Source organism: Caretta caretta, chromosome 1, assembly GCF_965140235.1.
Source record: "Caretta caretta isolate rCarCar2 chromosome 1, rCarCar1.hap1, whole genome shotgun sequence".
Lineage (NCBI taxonomy): Eukaryota > Metazoa > Chordata > Testudines > Cheloniidae > Caretta > Caretta caretta.
Window position 1 is genome coordinate 39,830,961 of NC_134206.1, and position 14,597 is coordinate 39,845,557.

At 45.5% G+C, this 14,597-nt stretch overlaps 1 protein-coding gene across 5 annotated transcripts in view; it reads left to right on the forward strand.

The window, feature by feature from the left end:
* The first annotated feature begins 8,050 nt into the window (after positions 1 to 8,050).
* RNF17 (ring finger protein 17) overlaps positions 8,051 to 14,597 on the forward strand; it is a 201,555-nt gene continuing 195,008 nt past the window's right edge. For all 5 annotated transcript variants that reach the window (XM_048844981.2, XM_075127255.1, XM_075127254.1 and 2 more), the window contains exons 1-2: positions 8,051 to 8,161; positions 10,385 to 10,497. In XM_048844981.2, coding sequence (XP_048700938.2) covers positions 8,071 to 8,161; positions 10,385 to 10,497 — 204 coding nt within the window. In that variant the 5' untranslated portion in view covers positions 8,051 to 8,070. The remainder of the gene's footprint in view (positions 8,162 to 10,384; positions 10,498 to 14,597) is intronic.

Sequence of the window (14,597 nt, forward strand, 5' to 3'; positions counted from 1 at the left end):
ATCGGATGCATACTGTGGAAAGTTTAGAAGATCTTATTATATATATTATATATATATTACATATATATAATATAATATATATTATATTATATAATATTATATATTATTATAAGTGTATATAATAAGATCTTCTAAACTTTCCACAGTATGCATCCGATGAAGTGAGCTGTAGCTCACGAAAGCTTATGCTCAAATAAATTAGTTAGTCTCTAAGGTGCCAAAAGTACTCCTTCTCTTTTTGTCTCCAATGTATCTCTCTCCTCTTTTTCCTATCTATTGTTACATTCACTTGTGGCATCTTGTCTTTACATTTTAAGACGTTTGGGGCAGGGATCACGTCTGCTTATGTGCTTGGGTTAAAAAACAAATTACAAGCCAGCAAATTGGAGAGAGTGCAGAGGAGAGCAACAAAAATGTTTAATGGTTTAGAAAAGCAGACCTATGAGGAAAACTTAAAAAACTGGGCATGTTTAGTATCAGGAACAGAAGACTGAGGGGGGACCTCATAATCTTCAGATATGTTAAGAGCTGTAAGAAAGGGGTCAATAATCAATTGCTCTCCATCTCCACTGAAGGTAGGACAAGAACTAATCTGCAGCAAGGGAGATTTAGATTAGACATTAGGAAACTTTCTAACTATAAGGTTAGGTAAGCAGTGGAATTGGCTTCCAAGGGAGGTTGTGGAATCACAATCACTGGAGGTTTTTAAGAACTGGTGAGAGTCAGACAGACACATGTCAGGGATGGTCTTGGTGTACTTGGTCCTGTCTCAGAGCAGAGGGATGGAGTAGATGATCTCCTGAGTTCCCTTCCAATCCTATATTTTTACGATTAAGTTATTGAATTCTGAGCTGTGTGGTTATGAGTTAAGAGCCAATAATTACCCATTTTCAGCTTACTTTTTATAAAATAAATTATAAAGTATACTCTGTGGTCTTATCCTGAAGGGAGTTTTGTCTGAAAGAGACCTCTGGGTAGGACTTCTATAGATAACGAGAAATTCTTATTGATTTTAGGGCCTGTTATGGAAGGGACTGTTATGATCATCTAGTCTGATCCCTCTGCATAACAAAGAATTTCACCCAGTGTTGCCTGAATGGAGTCAATGTGTGACTGAATTATAGCATATTTTTTACAAAGACATTCAGTCATGATTTAGAGGTTCCATGGTCCCAGTCCAGCAAGTGAAAAAGCACGGGCAGAGACTGCTGCACCTACACAGAGCTACATTCACTTCAATGGGGCTCTGCCTGGGCGCAACGGTCCATCTATGTGGTATCAGTTACTAGCTCAGAGCCCAAGTAATGGAGGATTTACCATATCCTCAGGTAATAGTCAATAACCTTCCTTGTTAAAGCCATATCAAGATTCAAAGGCTAGAAATTAAGGTAAGAAAAATGTTTGTCTGATAGCGTAAAGAGCCCTCTAGTGTCATACTGTCTCCTTGTATAGATACTTATTCAGCATGATCAAGTTGTCTCAACTTTCTCTTCAATAATCTAAAAAGATCAAGCTCCTTAAGTCTCTCACTATAAGGCATATTTTCCAGATCACAAATCAATCTTGTAGACCTCTCTGAATAGTCTCCATGTTTTAAATATCTTTAAACTATGGTCACACTATTCCAGTTGTGGTCTCTCTTGTCATGTACAAATGTAACACCTTCAAATCCTGTCTGATATTTCCCTATTCCACGCTCTGTGCAACTTCATTAATGCAATAAGTCACATGGGGATGTACGTAAAGGCAGAATTTCTAGAATTCAAATCTATATGATTCCTACAAGGAAGCAGGGAGAAATTAGAACATATTGTTAAATGTAATGCTGAACAAAACAACGTACTGAACTAATGGGACAGTTAGTTGAAATAATAACCGCTCTTAAATTTATTCTTTTCAACCATACAAGCAAATGTTTGAATTTAGATTAAAACGTACTACGTGTGACACCCATAGTAAAGAGACATATGACAGGAACTAAAAATAGCGGAGTTTCTTTTAACTGTTTGGGATGACTTACAAAAAGCACAAGTACATTCTAAATATGTACATATCACTATGCAAATTCTCACTTCATATTTTCACTCTTAACGTAGCACATCTGAAGACAGGAACAGCAAATTTCATAAACTGTCATTGGGATAGAAAATGTTTTTTAAATTAAAATAAGCATAGTTTTGGGGCACTTGGCACAAAAGTACACAGGGCCAAATTCTGCCTGCAGTTATACCCCTAGATGGCTCCTTGCATTAAATGGTGTTGCATGGGGTGTGAATAAAGTACCTGGGTTCCTCCAATATTAACTTAATAGATGGAAGACTAAAGAGGCTGCAGAAACCACAAATAGACTTCCAGTAAACCTAGGACAACCATTTACTAAACCAGTGTGCTCAAATTAAGAGATACTGTATTCCCAGACCTGAAGAAGGGCCCTGTGTAAGCTCTCTCACCAACAGAGTTTGGTCCAATAAAGATATTACTTCACACACCTTCTCTCTCATATCCCGGGACTGACACAGCTACAACACTGCATAGGTACTGTATAGTCATGGTAAACTTGTATCTGTTACACCTTTTGAACCAGAGGTGCCAAGTTTCTAATCTGCCGGGGGGTGCTCCCCCCAGCTCCGCCAAAGCCCTGCCCCCATTCCAGCCCTTTCCCCCATGTCCCACCCTGCTTCTTCCCACCCCCGCCCCAACCCACACCCTCCTCTAAGTATGCTGCGCCCTCACTCCTCCCCCCTCCCTCGCAACATAGCAGAAGGAGCAATCTCTGGTTCCTTCCTTCAGGAGACTTGCACCTGTTTCTGGGACCCATGGGTGGCAGGTGGAGCGCCCCTCTGGGGAGGCTAGCCTTAGGCTCCACCCCTTCCATTCTCGTGCTCCCTTTGGCTGGAGCCCCGAGACCCACCTCCCCCCGTGGCCAGAGCCACAAGCCCCCTGCCCGCCCAGAGGAGCCCCAGGACAGCCAGAGCCTGGAGCTTCCACCCCCAGCCCGGCTGGAGGAAAAGCCCTGAACCTCCCCCCCACCCAGAGGAGCCCGGGGCTGGCCAAAGCCATGCCATGCCTCCCTTCCCCGGACCCAACCCGCCCAGGGGAAAAGCGTCTGTTAGAAGACACTTTTGATATGCCCCATGCAGGTTCTGTGGCAGCTGAACAGGTGGTAAGTGCCCCCTCAGCCGCCCTGGAACCTGCCTGGGGCATAATAAAGCAAAAACTTTGCCGCCAAACCCCACAACTGGGGGTCCAGTGGCTATGGCAGCGCCGGGGAAGGCAGAATTTCCCTTGGCCTATTATACCCGCCGCCCATGCTAGCACCCTTCCCACTTCCTTCTTTGGGTTACTCATTTAAACCTTACTTAAGCAAGAATTTCCAGCTCTCCTCTTGGAACTGGACTATGTTAATTAGTCCCTCCCTTTCTCCTTAAACAGGAGTCTCCCCAGCTCTCTTCTCTGGAGCTGAATTCAGGATGAGCCAGCTCTAGGGCCTTTGCCAGCTTTTCCCTAATTAGCCATCAGACTTCAGGGTCCTAAACAGACTAGCCTTTCCCTGCTGATATCTCCTGGTTGCTGAGAGAGCATGCAACCTTTGTGCTGGTCCCCTTCTCCCAGCTCTCCCAAAGCAGACTGTGAAGAACTTCAAAAAGATCTCACAAAACTAAGTGATTGGGCAACAAAATGGCAAATGAAATTTAATGTGGATAAATGTAAAGTAATGCACATTGGAAAAAATAACCCAAACTATACATACAATATGATGGGGGCTACAACTAATCAGGAGAAAGATCTTGGAGTCATTGTGGATAGTTCTCTGAAGACGTCCATGCAGCGGCAGTCAAAAAAGCAAACGGGATGGTAGGAATCATTAAAAAAGGGACAGAGAATAAGACAGGAAATATCTTATTGCCCTTATATAAATCCACGGTATGCCCACATCTTGAATACTGTGTACAGATGGGGTACCCTCATCTCAAAAAAGATATACTGGCATTAGAAAAGGTTCAGAAAAGGGCAACTAAAATGATTAGGGGTTTGGAACGGGTCCCATATGAGGAGAGATTAAAAAGGCTAGGACTTTTCAGCTTCGAAAAGAGGAGACTAAGGGGGGATATGATAGAGGTATATAAAATCATGAGTGGTGTGGAGAAAGTGAATAAGGAAAAGTTATTTACTTGTTCTCATAATATAAGAATTAGGGGCCACCAAATGAAATTAATGGGTAGCAGGTTTAAAACAAATAAAAGGAAGTTCTTCTTCACTCAGCGCACAGTCAACCTGTGGAACTCCTTGCCTGAGGAGGTTGTGATGGCTAGGACTATAACAGGGTTTAAAAGAGAACCAGATAAACTCATGGAGGTTAAGTCCATTAATGGCTATTAGCCAGGATGGGTGTCCTTAGCTTCTGTTTGTCAGATGGTGGAGATGGATGGCAGGAGAGAGATGACTTGATCATTACCTGTTAGGTTCACTCCCTCTGGGGCACCTAGCATTGGCCACTGTCGGTAGACAGGATACTGGGCTGGATGGACCTGTGGTCTGACCCAGTATGGCCATTCTTAAATTCTCATTCCCATTTGGCTGTGGGGAGATGGGAGCTACTAATAGACCCCTGGCCCTTAAAGAAACAGAAATGGAATTTCCTTCCAAACATTTCTCACTCTTGGAGCCACTTCCTCACTCTGAATATCTCCCAGGTCCTTGTATATATAACTGGACCTTTCTGACTCTTAAATGGCCATGCCATGTGACAGAGTGAGCTGACCACTAGACCCCACTACCCTTACGGGGCAGACCACCCATAACATTCACTCTCATCCATGAGGTCAATTTGAAATAGAAAGAGTATCTTGTCTTTAACTTCATGTTTGTAACACAGCACATTTTCCAGTACAGAAAAGGCTGATGAAGCCAATGGGATTACTCATGTGAATAAAAGCAAGTAGGACCTGTATTAGTCAGGGAGTATGTCTTCATTGCAAAGTGAATGTGCCTAGCTAGCACAGGTAACAATAGGAGTGAAGATGCAGTGGCATGTGCTTGTACTCTGGGTAGCTGCCCGAAAACAAGCCTGACAGGGACTCTGGCTACTACTATGCTGCCACTTCTTCACAGGTACTGTTACCTGGTCTGGCTAAAATTAGCATGGGTATGGCTACTCAGGGTGCTACAATTACACTTTCTCTTTGCAGTGAAGATACTGAGAGTGAACCTAACCATAGTTAATCTATGCTACCATCTTGTGGCCATAGTTTAGAAGCCCCCCCCACCTTTTTTTTTTAGCATTTATTTATATTATACAAAAAAACCACTTAATGCACAGCTTACATACTCATTAAATAGTAAATTACATGTGTAAAATGGTTCTCGATAACTACGTAGGAGAATATCTATTTGTTTTTGTTGAAAGTTATAAAATGTGTTATGTACTAATGGATGAACTGTTGGTGCATATTTATACATAGTCCTGTAGGCTGGTGTCCCTAGTTACCAGTCAGGGATAGACAGACAGCTAGCTACACCAAAGTTAGGTTTCTGTCCCTTTCATGCCTCTGTTTGCTAGCTTCCTGAACAAAGCAAAGAAAGCATACAAAAAGCAACACTAACAACTGTCTTGTCTGGTTACAGGTTCAGACTCAGGTTCTCTAATCTCTAGTAGCTACCAGGTATGGCACTTTCCAACCTGATGGGGACTTCACGGGGTCTACCATCTGTTCTATTAACCAAAAAATACTCACTCCCCACCCCCCCCTAATTCCTGAGCTCTTCTTTATATTCCAACTGAGAGTGTGTGCCACTCAGGAGGTGCTAATCAACTGTGTCAACTGATTCCCAGCACCTGTCTGCTGGGCTTCTTTCTGGGGTAAGGTCAGCTGCTCCCTGTCCCCCTACCAGGCTATTAAAGCCGCAGCTCACGCTTTACAAGTCCTTTATCATATTTTTCATCTTAATTTGTGGAATAGGCATAGAGTACAGGATATGTACCTATAGATACTTTCATACATTTGAATAAATTAATGGGCAGTAAAATGGTATCTAACGTATGATGTTGTTTATATTTAAACTTGTTCATTCATCTATAGAATATATCTGAAGCCCAGACAATAAGCAAATATAGGCACACCCCTCACCAAAGTTGATTGTTACCGAAGCAAACCAACCTAGCATCTACTTCTACAAGCAGAAGCAACTTTTTTGGCAGGGATCATGACTTTGTATATACAGCACCTACAACAATGGGACCCTAATCCCAATTGAGGCCTATAGGCACTACTGTAAAATATAACCAAAACCAACTGAAACTTGCCTAGTTTGGGATTTTGTTACACACCCTGGCTGCAGTGAGAGTTTTACAAATTACTTCAATGGAGTCAGTATTTCACTCCATTAAACTCAGATCAGGTTAATTATGGGTTTGCTAATATGTGTATCTTTCTCTTTGTATCTTCTCACTCCTATCTGTATGCTTCCTTCCACACTACCCTTGTGTCTGGAATACTCTCCCTGTGCTTTTGCAGTAAGTACTGCCATTGACTCCTTCAGCTCCTCCCTCAAAATACAGTTTTGGTTTTTGCCCCACTCACTGAAATATTAATATGCCAGTTATAAAAACCTAATATATAGCTATGCAAAGTTTGCAAACCCACCTCATGGACTTTGAACTATGTCCATGCCACATCCTACAGCCCTACTTAAAGTAGTAAGCTATATATTTATATTCTCCAATTATGAATTTGGGGTAGGAAGCTAGTCTTATTCTGGGCTGTGTGAATTTAGTAATAATAAACAACCTTAACTCAGGCCAGGTCTACACTATAAACTTATATTGGTATAATTATGTTGCTCCGGGGTGTGAAAAATCCTCACTCCTGAGTGATGAAGTTATACTGACCTAATGTATTATACCCCCAATGTGGACACTCCTGTCAACCTAGCTATTGCCTCTCAGGGAGGTGGATTAACTATGCTGATGGGAGAAGCTCTCCTGCTGGCATAGTAGCATCTTCACTGGTGTGCTACAGTGCTGCACAGCAGTGTTTTAAGTGTAGACCTGCCCTCAGTTTGCAGCAAACCTGGGCTGGCTTATGGATTTGCATAGAAACCACATGTAGACTTGCCATTTTTGCTAACTTTGTCATGGAAGCCAGGAGAAATTTGATGGGTTTGACTGTTTTGTTTTAGTTGACTTGAAACAGAAACCTAAGGGATTCAAGTCCATGTTAATCAAAAACAAAATAAGAGCAGAGGGAACACTACAGAAGTGACATTGAATAATTTATTCAACCCATATTATTTGATCTGTTCTAACCAAAGAAAACGCTTGTATCTTTAAAAAATAGATGTTATAACATCAGTGATAGTGCCTTCAACTTCTGAATTATATTTTTAAGCCATGTGGTTTCATGACCACTGCTGGGCCAGGTAATAGTTAATCGCTGCTAGAGGCAGGTAGGGCCAATGATCTACCATGGCACAAATGTGGTGACCAGTGACAGCTCTACCCTAGAAAGCTCAGCGGTCCCATGGCAGGGTGGTCCAGATGACAGTGCACCAGAGGGGACTCAGAAGCCTAGGTTCCATTGCTGGCCACCCCCCTGGGCCTGCTGAATAACCTGACCCCAGTAGTTCACCAAAACCTTTGAAGTGAGCTGTAGCTCATGAAAGCTTATACTCAAATAAATTGGTTAGTCTCTAAGGTTTCAGAGGAACAGCCGTGTTAGTCTGTATTCTCAAAAAGAACAGGAGTACTTGTGGCACCTTAGAGACTAACCAATTTATTTGAGCATCCAATGAAGTGAGCTGAAGCTCATGCTCAAATAAATTGGTTAGTCTCTAAGGTGCCACAAGTCCTCCTGCTCTTTTTGCAGATACAGACTAACACGGCCGCTACTCCAGAACCCACTAGGTGGTTTCCCTACCTAGTAACAGCGAGGAGGCCTTGCCACGTGGCCATCACCACGCGATGATTGGCGGCTGGGTAACAGGAGGGCGGCTGCTATTGGCTGGTGGCTGAGGGCACGTGCTGTGCTGGCTGTTGCTCGGGTCCGCGTGCTGCAGTTGGGAAGGCGCGAGATGGCGGCGGCGCGGGACGAGCCCCACGGGCTGCCTCCCCGGGGGCTGCTGTGCGTCGGGTGCTCGCGACGCGGAACAGTTGTCTCCCAAGGTGAGAGGGGGCCGAGCGCTGCGGGCCTGGGCCCTTCCCCTGCACCCTGAGAGGCGGGTCCCAACGGCTCCCTTGGGCCTCTGGGGCCGCGCGGGGGCCAACTCGGCTCATGCCTCCCTGCAGTTAGCCGGACCCAGGGCGAGGCGCGCCGGGCTGCCCTGCCCCCTCCCTCGCGGCTCCTTCAGCCGTTGGCGGGAGAGGCCCCGGGTGCGGTGCCAACGAGCCTGCGCTGCCTCGGCCGCGAGCCCCCGAGAGACGCTCTTTCCCCGCACGGCGCTGGGCCTCCACCTGCTCACGTTCCTCGGCCGTGGCGTCTCCCTCGTGCCGGGCCCACAAGCTTCCCCTCGCCCGAGGATCGCGCCGTGCTGCTGGGAGAGGCTCCGGGAGATGCCGCTGCTTGTGGCCTGGCGTGTCCCACCCCCGTCAGCCCTGGGCCTTCAACTGCACGCGCCCGCCTTTGCTGGTACAGGGCGCTCCCGTGCTGGGGGCACAATCCGGCCTGTAGTGATCAGCTCTGCCCTGTAAATGGGCATGTGATGAGGCCAGTCCGACCTACCCTGAGAGCTTGGTCCCGCTGCCCCCAGGTGCTGTGGCCAGCATCTGATGGGGGTGCAAAGGGATGAAGGTTAGCAAAAAGAAACAAAACCTGGCCTTGGGAGAAAGGAGATCAAATACGGATGTGCTGAGTACTTATAATGGATGTAAGAGGAAGTATGTATTTGTGTGATGGTGGACCTCCCTCCCTTGTCCTGTTCATTTTAGGCATTTTAGAAATGTGCATCACTGTGATATGTGAGTGCCATTCATGTCCAAATGCAGTGGTACAGAAGAAGACATCGGCACTAAGCTGACTTCTGGTTTTGCTAGTGAGTCCCCTGAGGGCCCACCCCCACTCTATCTCTTCCTGCCCCCATTCCACTCTCCAGACCCCCTCCCCTGAATGCCTCCTACCTGCTGCTTGTGCCTTTCTGTCCCTTCCTGCCTTAAGGGCAGTGAGGGGAGGAGAGGGCAGAGAAGAGTGAGTGGCAGGGCAGACCTGCTCAACAGTTGATCTGCTGAAAAGCTGATGGGGGCGCAGGGCCAGGGGCTGAAGAGCTGTTTAGCGGCCAGCCCTGGGATCATTAGAGTAGCAGTCCAGTCCAGCCCTGTGGGTGCTGAGCTCCCCCTATTTTTTCTCTGTGGGTGCTTGAGCCCCTGAGCACCCATGGAGTCAGCACCTATGGGTGAAAATATGTAATACCTAGCTTACAGTGCTGAATGGAACTACTTTGTTAATAGACACTAGCTGTGTACTGTTTCATTTAAGCTTTTATGATAAATCAGTGTAGTTTAATAATCTGCAGTAGAATGGGTTTTTTGTATGTTAAAAGTGAAGGGTTTGAAACAGTCTCTCCAAAAAGAAACTCATGTATTAAGAGTCCAAAACAATTCTGAGCACAAAGGGATAATATTTTAGACCTAGATTATTTGCAAACTTGTGTGCCACTTCAATTACTACAGTGATTTTGTGCTGAGTTAGCTAAACTGGTGCAATTGTGTGTGGATAATCTTTTTATGTTAGTATAAACCTGGCTTATGTCTGTTTAGCTTAAATCAGTAGTTTTACAGGTGCTAGCTAAACAGATATTTTTAGTGCCTGTGTTGTTATAGTTATTGCTGCTTTTCCCCTGGTATATCCCTGTAAAATTCCTTATCAGTACAATTCAATGATCACTGAACTTTAGTACATCAGCAACTGACTGGAGCCAAGTCAGTTTCACTGTGTTTTTTGTTGAGCCTTAGAGAAAATTGCAACAATGGGGAAACTCCTAGACTGTAGGAGGCACAGATCTTTCTGTGCACCTGGCTTTTTCTTGGAGTACCATTATTTTTAATAAGCTTTATAAATGCCTGAAACTATAATATTACGTGCAGTGTTGTTGTACCTTTGTTGGTCCCAGGATATTAGAGAGACCTGAGAAGAGCTCTGTGTAATCTTCAAAGCTTATGTCTCTCACCACAGAAGTTGATCCAATAAAAGATATTACCTCCTCCTTACAGTTTCAGAGAGAAAAGGTGGTTGTCCTGAAAATGCTACTGTCTTACTTCATCAGCAAGACCAATGCTTTTGCAAGATTGTGTAGCTATACTTTAATTTAAATATGGCAACAGTCACTTTTTTAATGTTGGTAAATGTAAAAGATTCAAGCAGTAAATCTGGATTTTGCTAACTTTTACTTTTAGACTTGATTTCATCAGGAGCTCATCATCATGCATTACAGTGTGGACATATCTTTTGTGAATTGTGTTTATCTGTAACACAGGAGTCAGGTATAATAGTGTGTCTTGACTGTGAGGTAAGTGTTCCACAAACATGTCAAGGTCCTTTGTAGAATTATTTGCAATTTGAAATATAATATAATAAGCAACTAAAGGGAGCTTTTAGATAATGTGAAGAAGACAAAAACTAATCTTGTCAGTGTTATCTGAGATATCATACTTATATACTATTTTAAATACTAAGGTGTTTGGGTTTTGTGTTTTTTTTTTGTTTTTTTTTAATCTGTGTGGTACAAAAAGGTATTCTCACTAGTCCTTTTTAAAAGTTAGTTTAACGTATGATAAATAAGGTTAAGATTCTGTCACGGGTATTTTTAGTAAACGTCAGGGACAAGTTGTGGGCAATAAAAAATTCATGGAAACCTGCAACCTGTCCCTGACTTTTATTAAAATACCCAGAGTGGGGGGCTAGCAGTCAGAGTGCTGCTCTGGTGGCCCCGGGGCTGGCTGCTGCTCCGTGACCTCCATGACAGAATCGTATCCTTAATGATGAATAATGATCCTTCAGTTAACTTTAAGGGCTTCTCTTCACTGCAGAGTTGACTCAAGTTATAACTTGAATGTTGCCCTACTCTAGTCTGGTCCCCACTCAAACCTTTAACTGGAGTGTGATGTGCTTTTAATATGAGTTGGCTAACCCATTGGGATATAAAGCTCAAGTTAGCACAACTCATTAGCTGTTGAAACAACCACTATCATCTAGGCTCAGGCTAGCTCCACTCAAATGACACTAGTCCCCCAGTGCCTTCCCAACATTTTCTTATGTGCCCAGAAAGGACAGACAATTCAGTGGGAAATAATTTGTAATGTGGCTCATCTTGCTGCTGCACAAAGAACGGCCCAAGAAAGTGCAGGAATAATGTGGACGCAGCAGGTCTAGTGTTTTTTTTGCAGTGTGGTGCTGCTAACTCAAGAGAAGTAACTGGAGCGTAGCTAACTCGAGTAAACTTTGCAGCGAAGAGCTAAGTTCCCTATAAGCTATGTAGCCATGCAGCAGCCTAATTAGTATCATGCAAGCGCTCAGGGAACCCGGCCCACCAGGACCTGCTGGGGTGGCAGGAACCCAGGGGGCCCCGGCCAGATGGGGGAGGGGCAGCAAGAACCCAGGCGGCCCCGACCCCGGAACTGCTGCAGCGGGGAGAGGTGCATCTTCCCCTCCCCTCAAGGTGCTGTTGGGGGTGGGGGAGAGAGAGAGCTGGGGGGAGTCCTCTCTTCCTTCCCACTGTTGCTCAAGAGCACTCTCCTGCACCCCAAACCCCTCATCCCTGGCCCCACCCCAGAGCTCGCACCCCCAGCTGGAGCCCTTGCATCCCTGCACCCTAACTCTGCCCCAGCCCTGAGTCCCCTCCCACACTCCGAACCCCTGTGTCCCATCTCCCACCACATGAATTTTGTTCTGTGCACCAATATGGAGGTGATGTCACACATCCCCTCCATATTGGTGCACAGAACAAAATTCATTCCACACACGTGTGGGAAAAATTAGAGGGAACACTGGTGAAGACCTACTGTAAGGGTATGTCTGCACTGCAGCTGGGAGCATGCTTTCCAGCCTGGATAGACAGACACATGCTAGCTCCGCTTAAGGTAGAGTGTTAAAAAGAGCACTGTGGTCATCGCAGCACAGGCTATGGTTTGAGTTACTTGCCTGAGTACAAGCCCCTCCCCCCATGTCTGAGTGGGCAGCTAGCCGAAGCCGCTGTGCATACTGCAATAACCATGCTGCTCTTTTTGGCATACTAGCTTGAGCGGAGCTAGTGCTTGTGTCTACCTGGGATGGGAGATGCGCTCCCAGCTGTCTAGTAAAACTGAGAGAAGCCATGAAATTCAGAGGTAGGACAGGTGCTTTCTTCAACATCTTCTGTATTTTCCACAGTATGCATCCGATGAAGTGAGCTGTAGCTCACGAAAGCTTATGCTCAAATAAATTGGTTAGTCTCTAAGGTGCCACAAGTACTCCTTTTCTTTTTGCGAATACAGACTAACATGGCTGTTACTCTGAAACCTGCTTACCTCTTGTATACAATAGTCTCGCTCTCCCCCCTTTTCTTTTTTAAAACAAGTCTATAGTTATCAACATTTAAAAAATGTTATCCGAGGTACTAGCTACTATATATTGTAATTGGGGGAAACCATTGTCATTAATACCAATGTGTGGAGGCTCTTGGGATTTATTGATTCAAATGTGACCCCTGTAGGTGTGTCTAGGTATTGCAGAGGTCTGAAGACGGGATTCTGTAGTTTGCTTGTCTATGCTGTGGAATAGGCACTGCATTTCCCGAGCACAGTTAGGTGAAGATAAGACAGATGTGTCTTAATCCCAACAAAAGCTAGGAAATGCTACATGATGATGATCTTTGGCTCTAATGTATTCTTGACATAGGTATTAAACTGTTTTTATATGAGAACTGTTTAGAGTAGCCTGTTTGCAGACACTGCAAATTATTTGCATTTATTTTATACAGGTTGAACCTCTCTAGTGTGGCACCCTCAGGACCTGACCGGTGCCAAACCAGAGAATTTGCTGGGAGGTCATTTTAAGAGTGCCAGCGGGTCTCCATAGGCACAGGAAGTAGAGGTGTGGGGTATGCTGCAGCACCTCCAGGCTTTGTGCTGAGCGTGGCCCCTTGCCTGGGGGCACCACTGGCACCTGGGGTCCTGGCTGCTGGCCCCCTGCCATGGGGCTCGAAGGCCGGTCCCACCCACTGACCCCAGGTCCTCCCCCACCCTCCCGGAGCTTGAACGTTGCAAATCAGCTGATTCATGGCGCTCCGGAAGTGCTAGGAGGGAGGAGGAGGAGTTGGTAAGTGCAGGGCCACCGGCGCGCGAGAGGCGTGGAGGGAGAGAGGCAGAGCAGGGAGCTGGGTGCCGGTGAATGCTCCGCACCCACTAATTTTTCCCCGTGGGTGCTCCGGAGTTGGAGCACCCACGGGGTCAGTGCCTATGCCGGACCACAGATGTTGCCAGACTAGGGAGTGCGGGATTAGAGAGATTCAACCTGTATGTGTATTTACTCAGTAGACTCTTTTGGCTCTTTATAATTCTCAAAAATTCTGTTATCTACCTGTGTATCTAGGACTCTTAAATTTTTTCACCTCAACAAACTAGCCACACAAATATCTTGAACAATTGGAATTTTTTTTCAAACTACTAAAACAACTAGAATAAATTGTGCAGTAATTGGTTAATAATGCATGGTAGTGTGCTTGGGCAGGGAGGGGGGGAAATGTTTGTGAAATGTTTTTTTACAAAACTTGAAACAGCTGAGTGGACTTTTTTTTTTAATCTGATCTTGTATAACAAACTCCAAGTGAGAGAAGTTTTTTTTCTTCAACTGTGGTATAATCTTTTGAAAATAAGTTTTAGTACTGTACTATGTAAATATTATGGTTGATACTTTTGAATTTCCTGACTTATGCATTTAAATGTATTTACCCAGTAACTGTAACTCATTTCTCTTGTAATAACACTGTAAATTTACTGTATGCTGTTACTTATACCTCCATATGGGATTAAAGCCAAATGTTGTTATGGGAATTATAAGTGACCTGGGGGTCTTTTGTTTTTTGTTTTTTTTAAAATTCTTCATAAACAGAAAATCGTAGGACAGGAAGGGACCTTGAGAGGTCATCTAGTCAATCCCCTGCACTCCTGGCAGGACTAAGTATTATCTAGAGCAGAGGTGGGCAAACTATGGCCCGTGGGCCACATTGGGCCAACGAGACCGTCCTGCCTAGCCCTTGAGCACCCAGCCAGGGAGGCTTGCCCCCAGCCCCATCACTGCTGTCCCTCCTCCACCGCAGTCTGAGCTCGCCGTGCCACCAGCACTCTGGGTGGCGGGGCTGCAAGCTCCTGCCAGGCGGCAGGGCTGGCTCTGGCTGGGCGGCGTGGCTGCCAGTCCTGCTGCTTTGAGTGGCATGGTGAGGGGTTGTTCAATAAGGGGCAGTGGGTCCCAGGGAGCAGTCGGGGGCGGTTGGATGGGGTGGAGGTTTGGGGGGTAGTCAGGGGATGGGGAACGGGGGGTTGATAGGCATGGGAGTCTCAGGGGGTGGGAGGGTGGATGGGGTCAGAGCAGTCAGGGGATAGGGGGGTTGGGGTGGGGGGTCCCAGGAGGGGC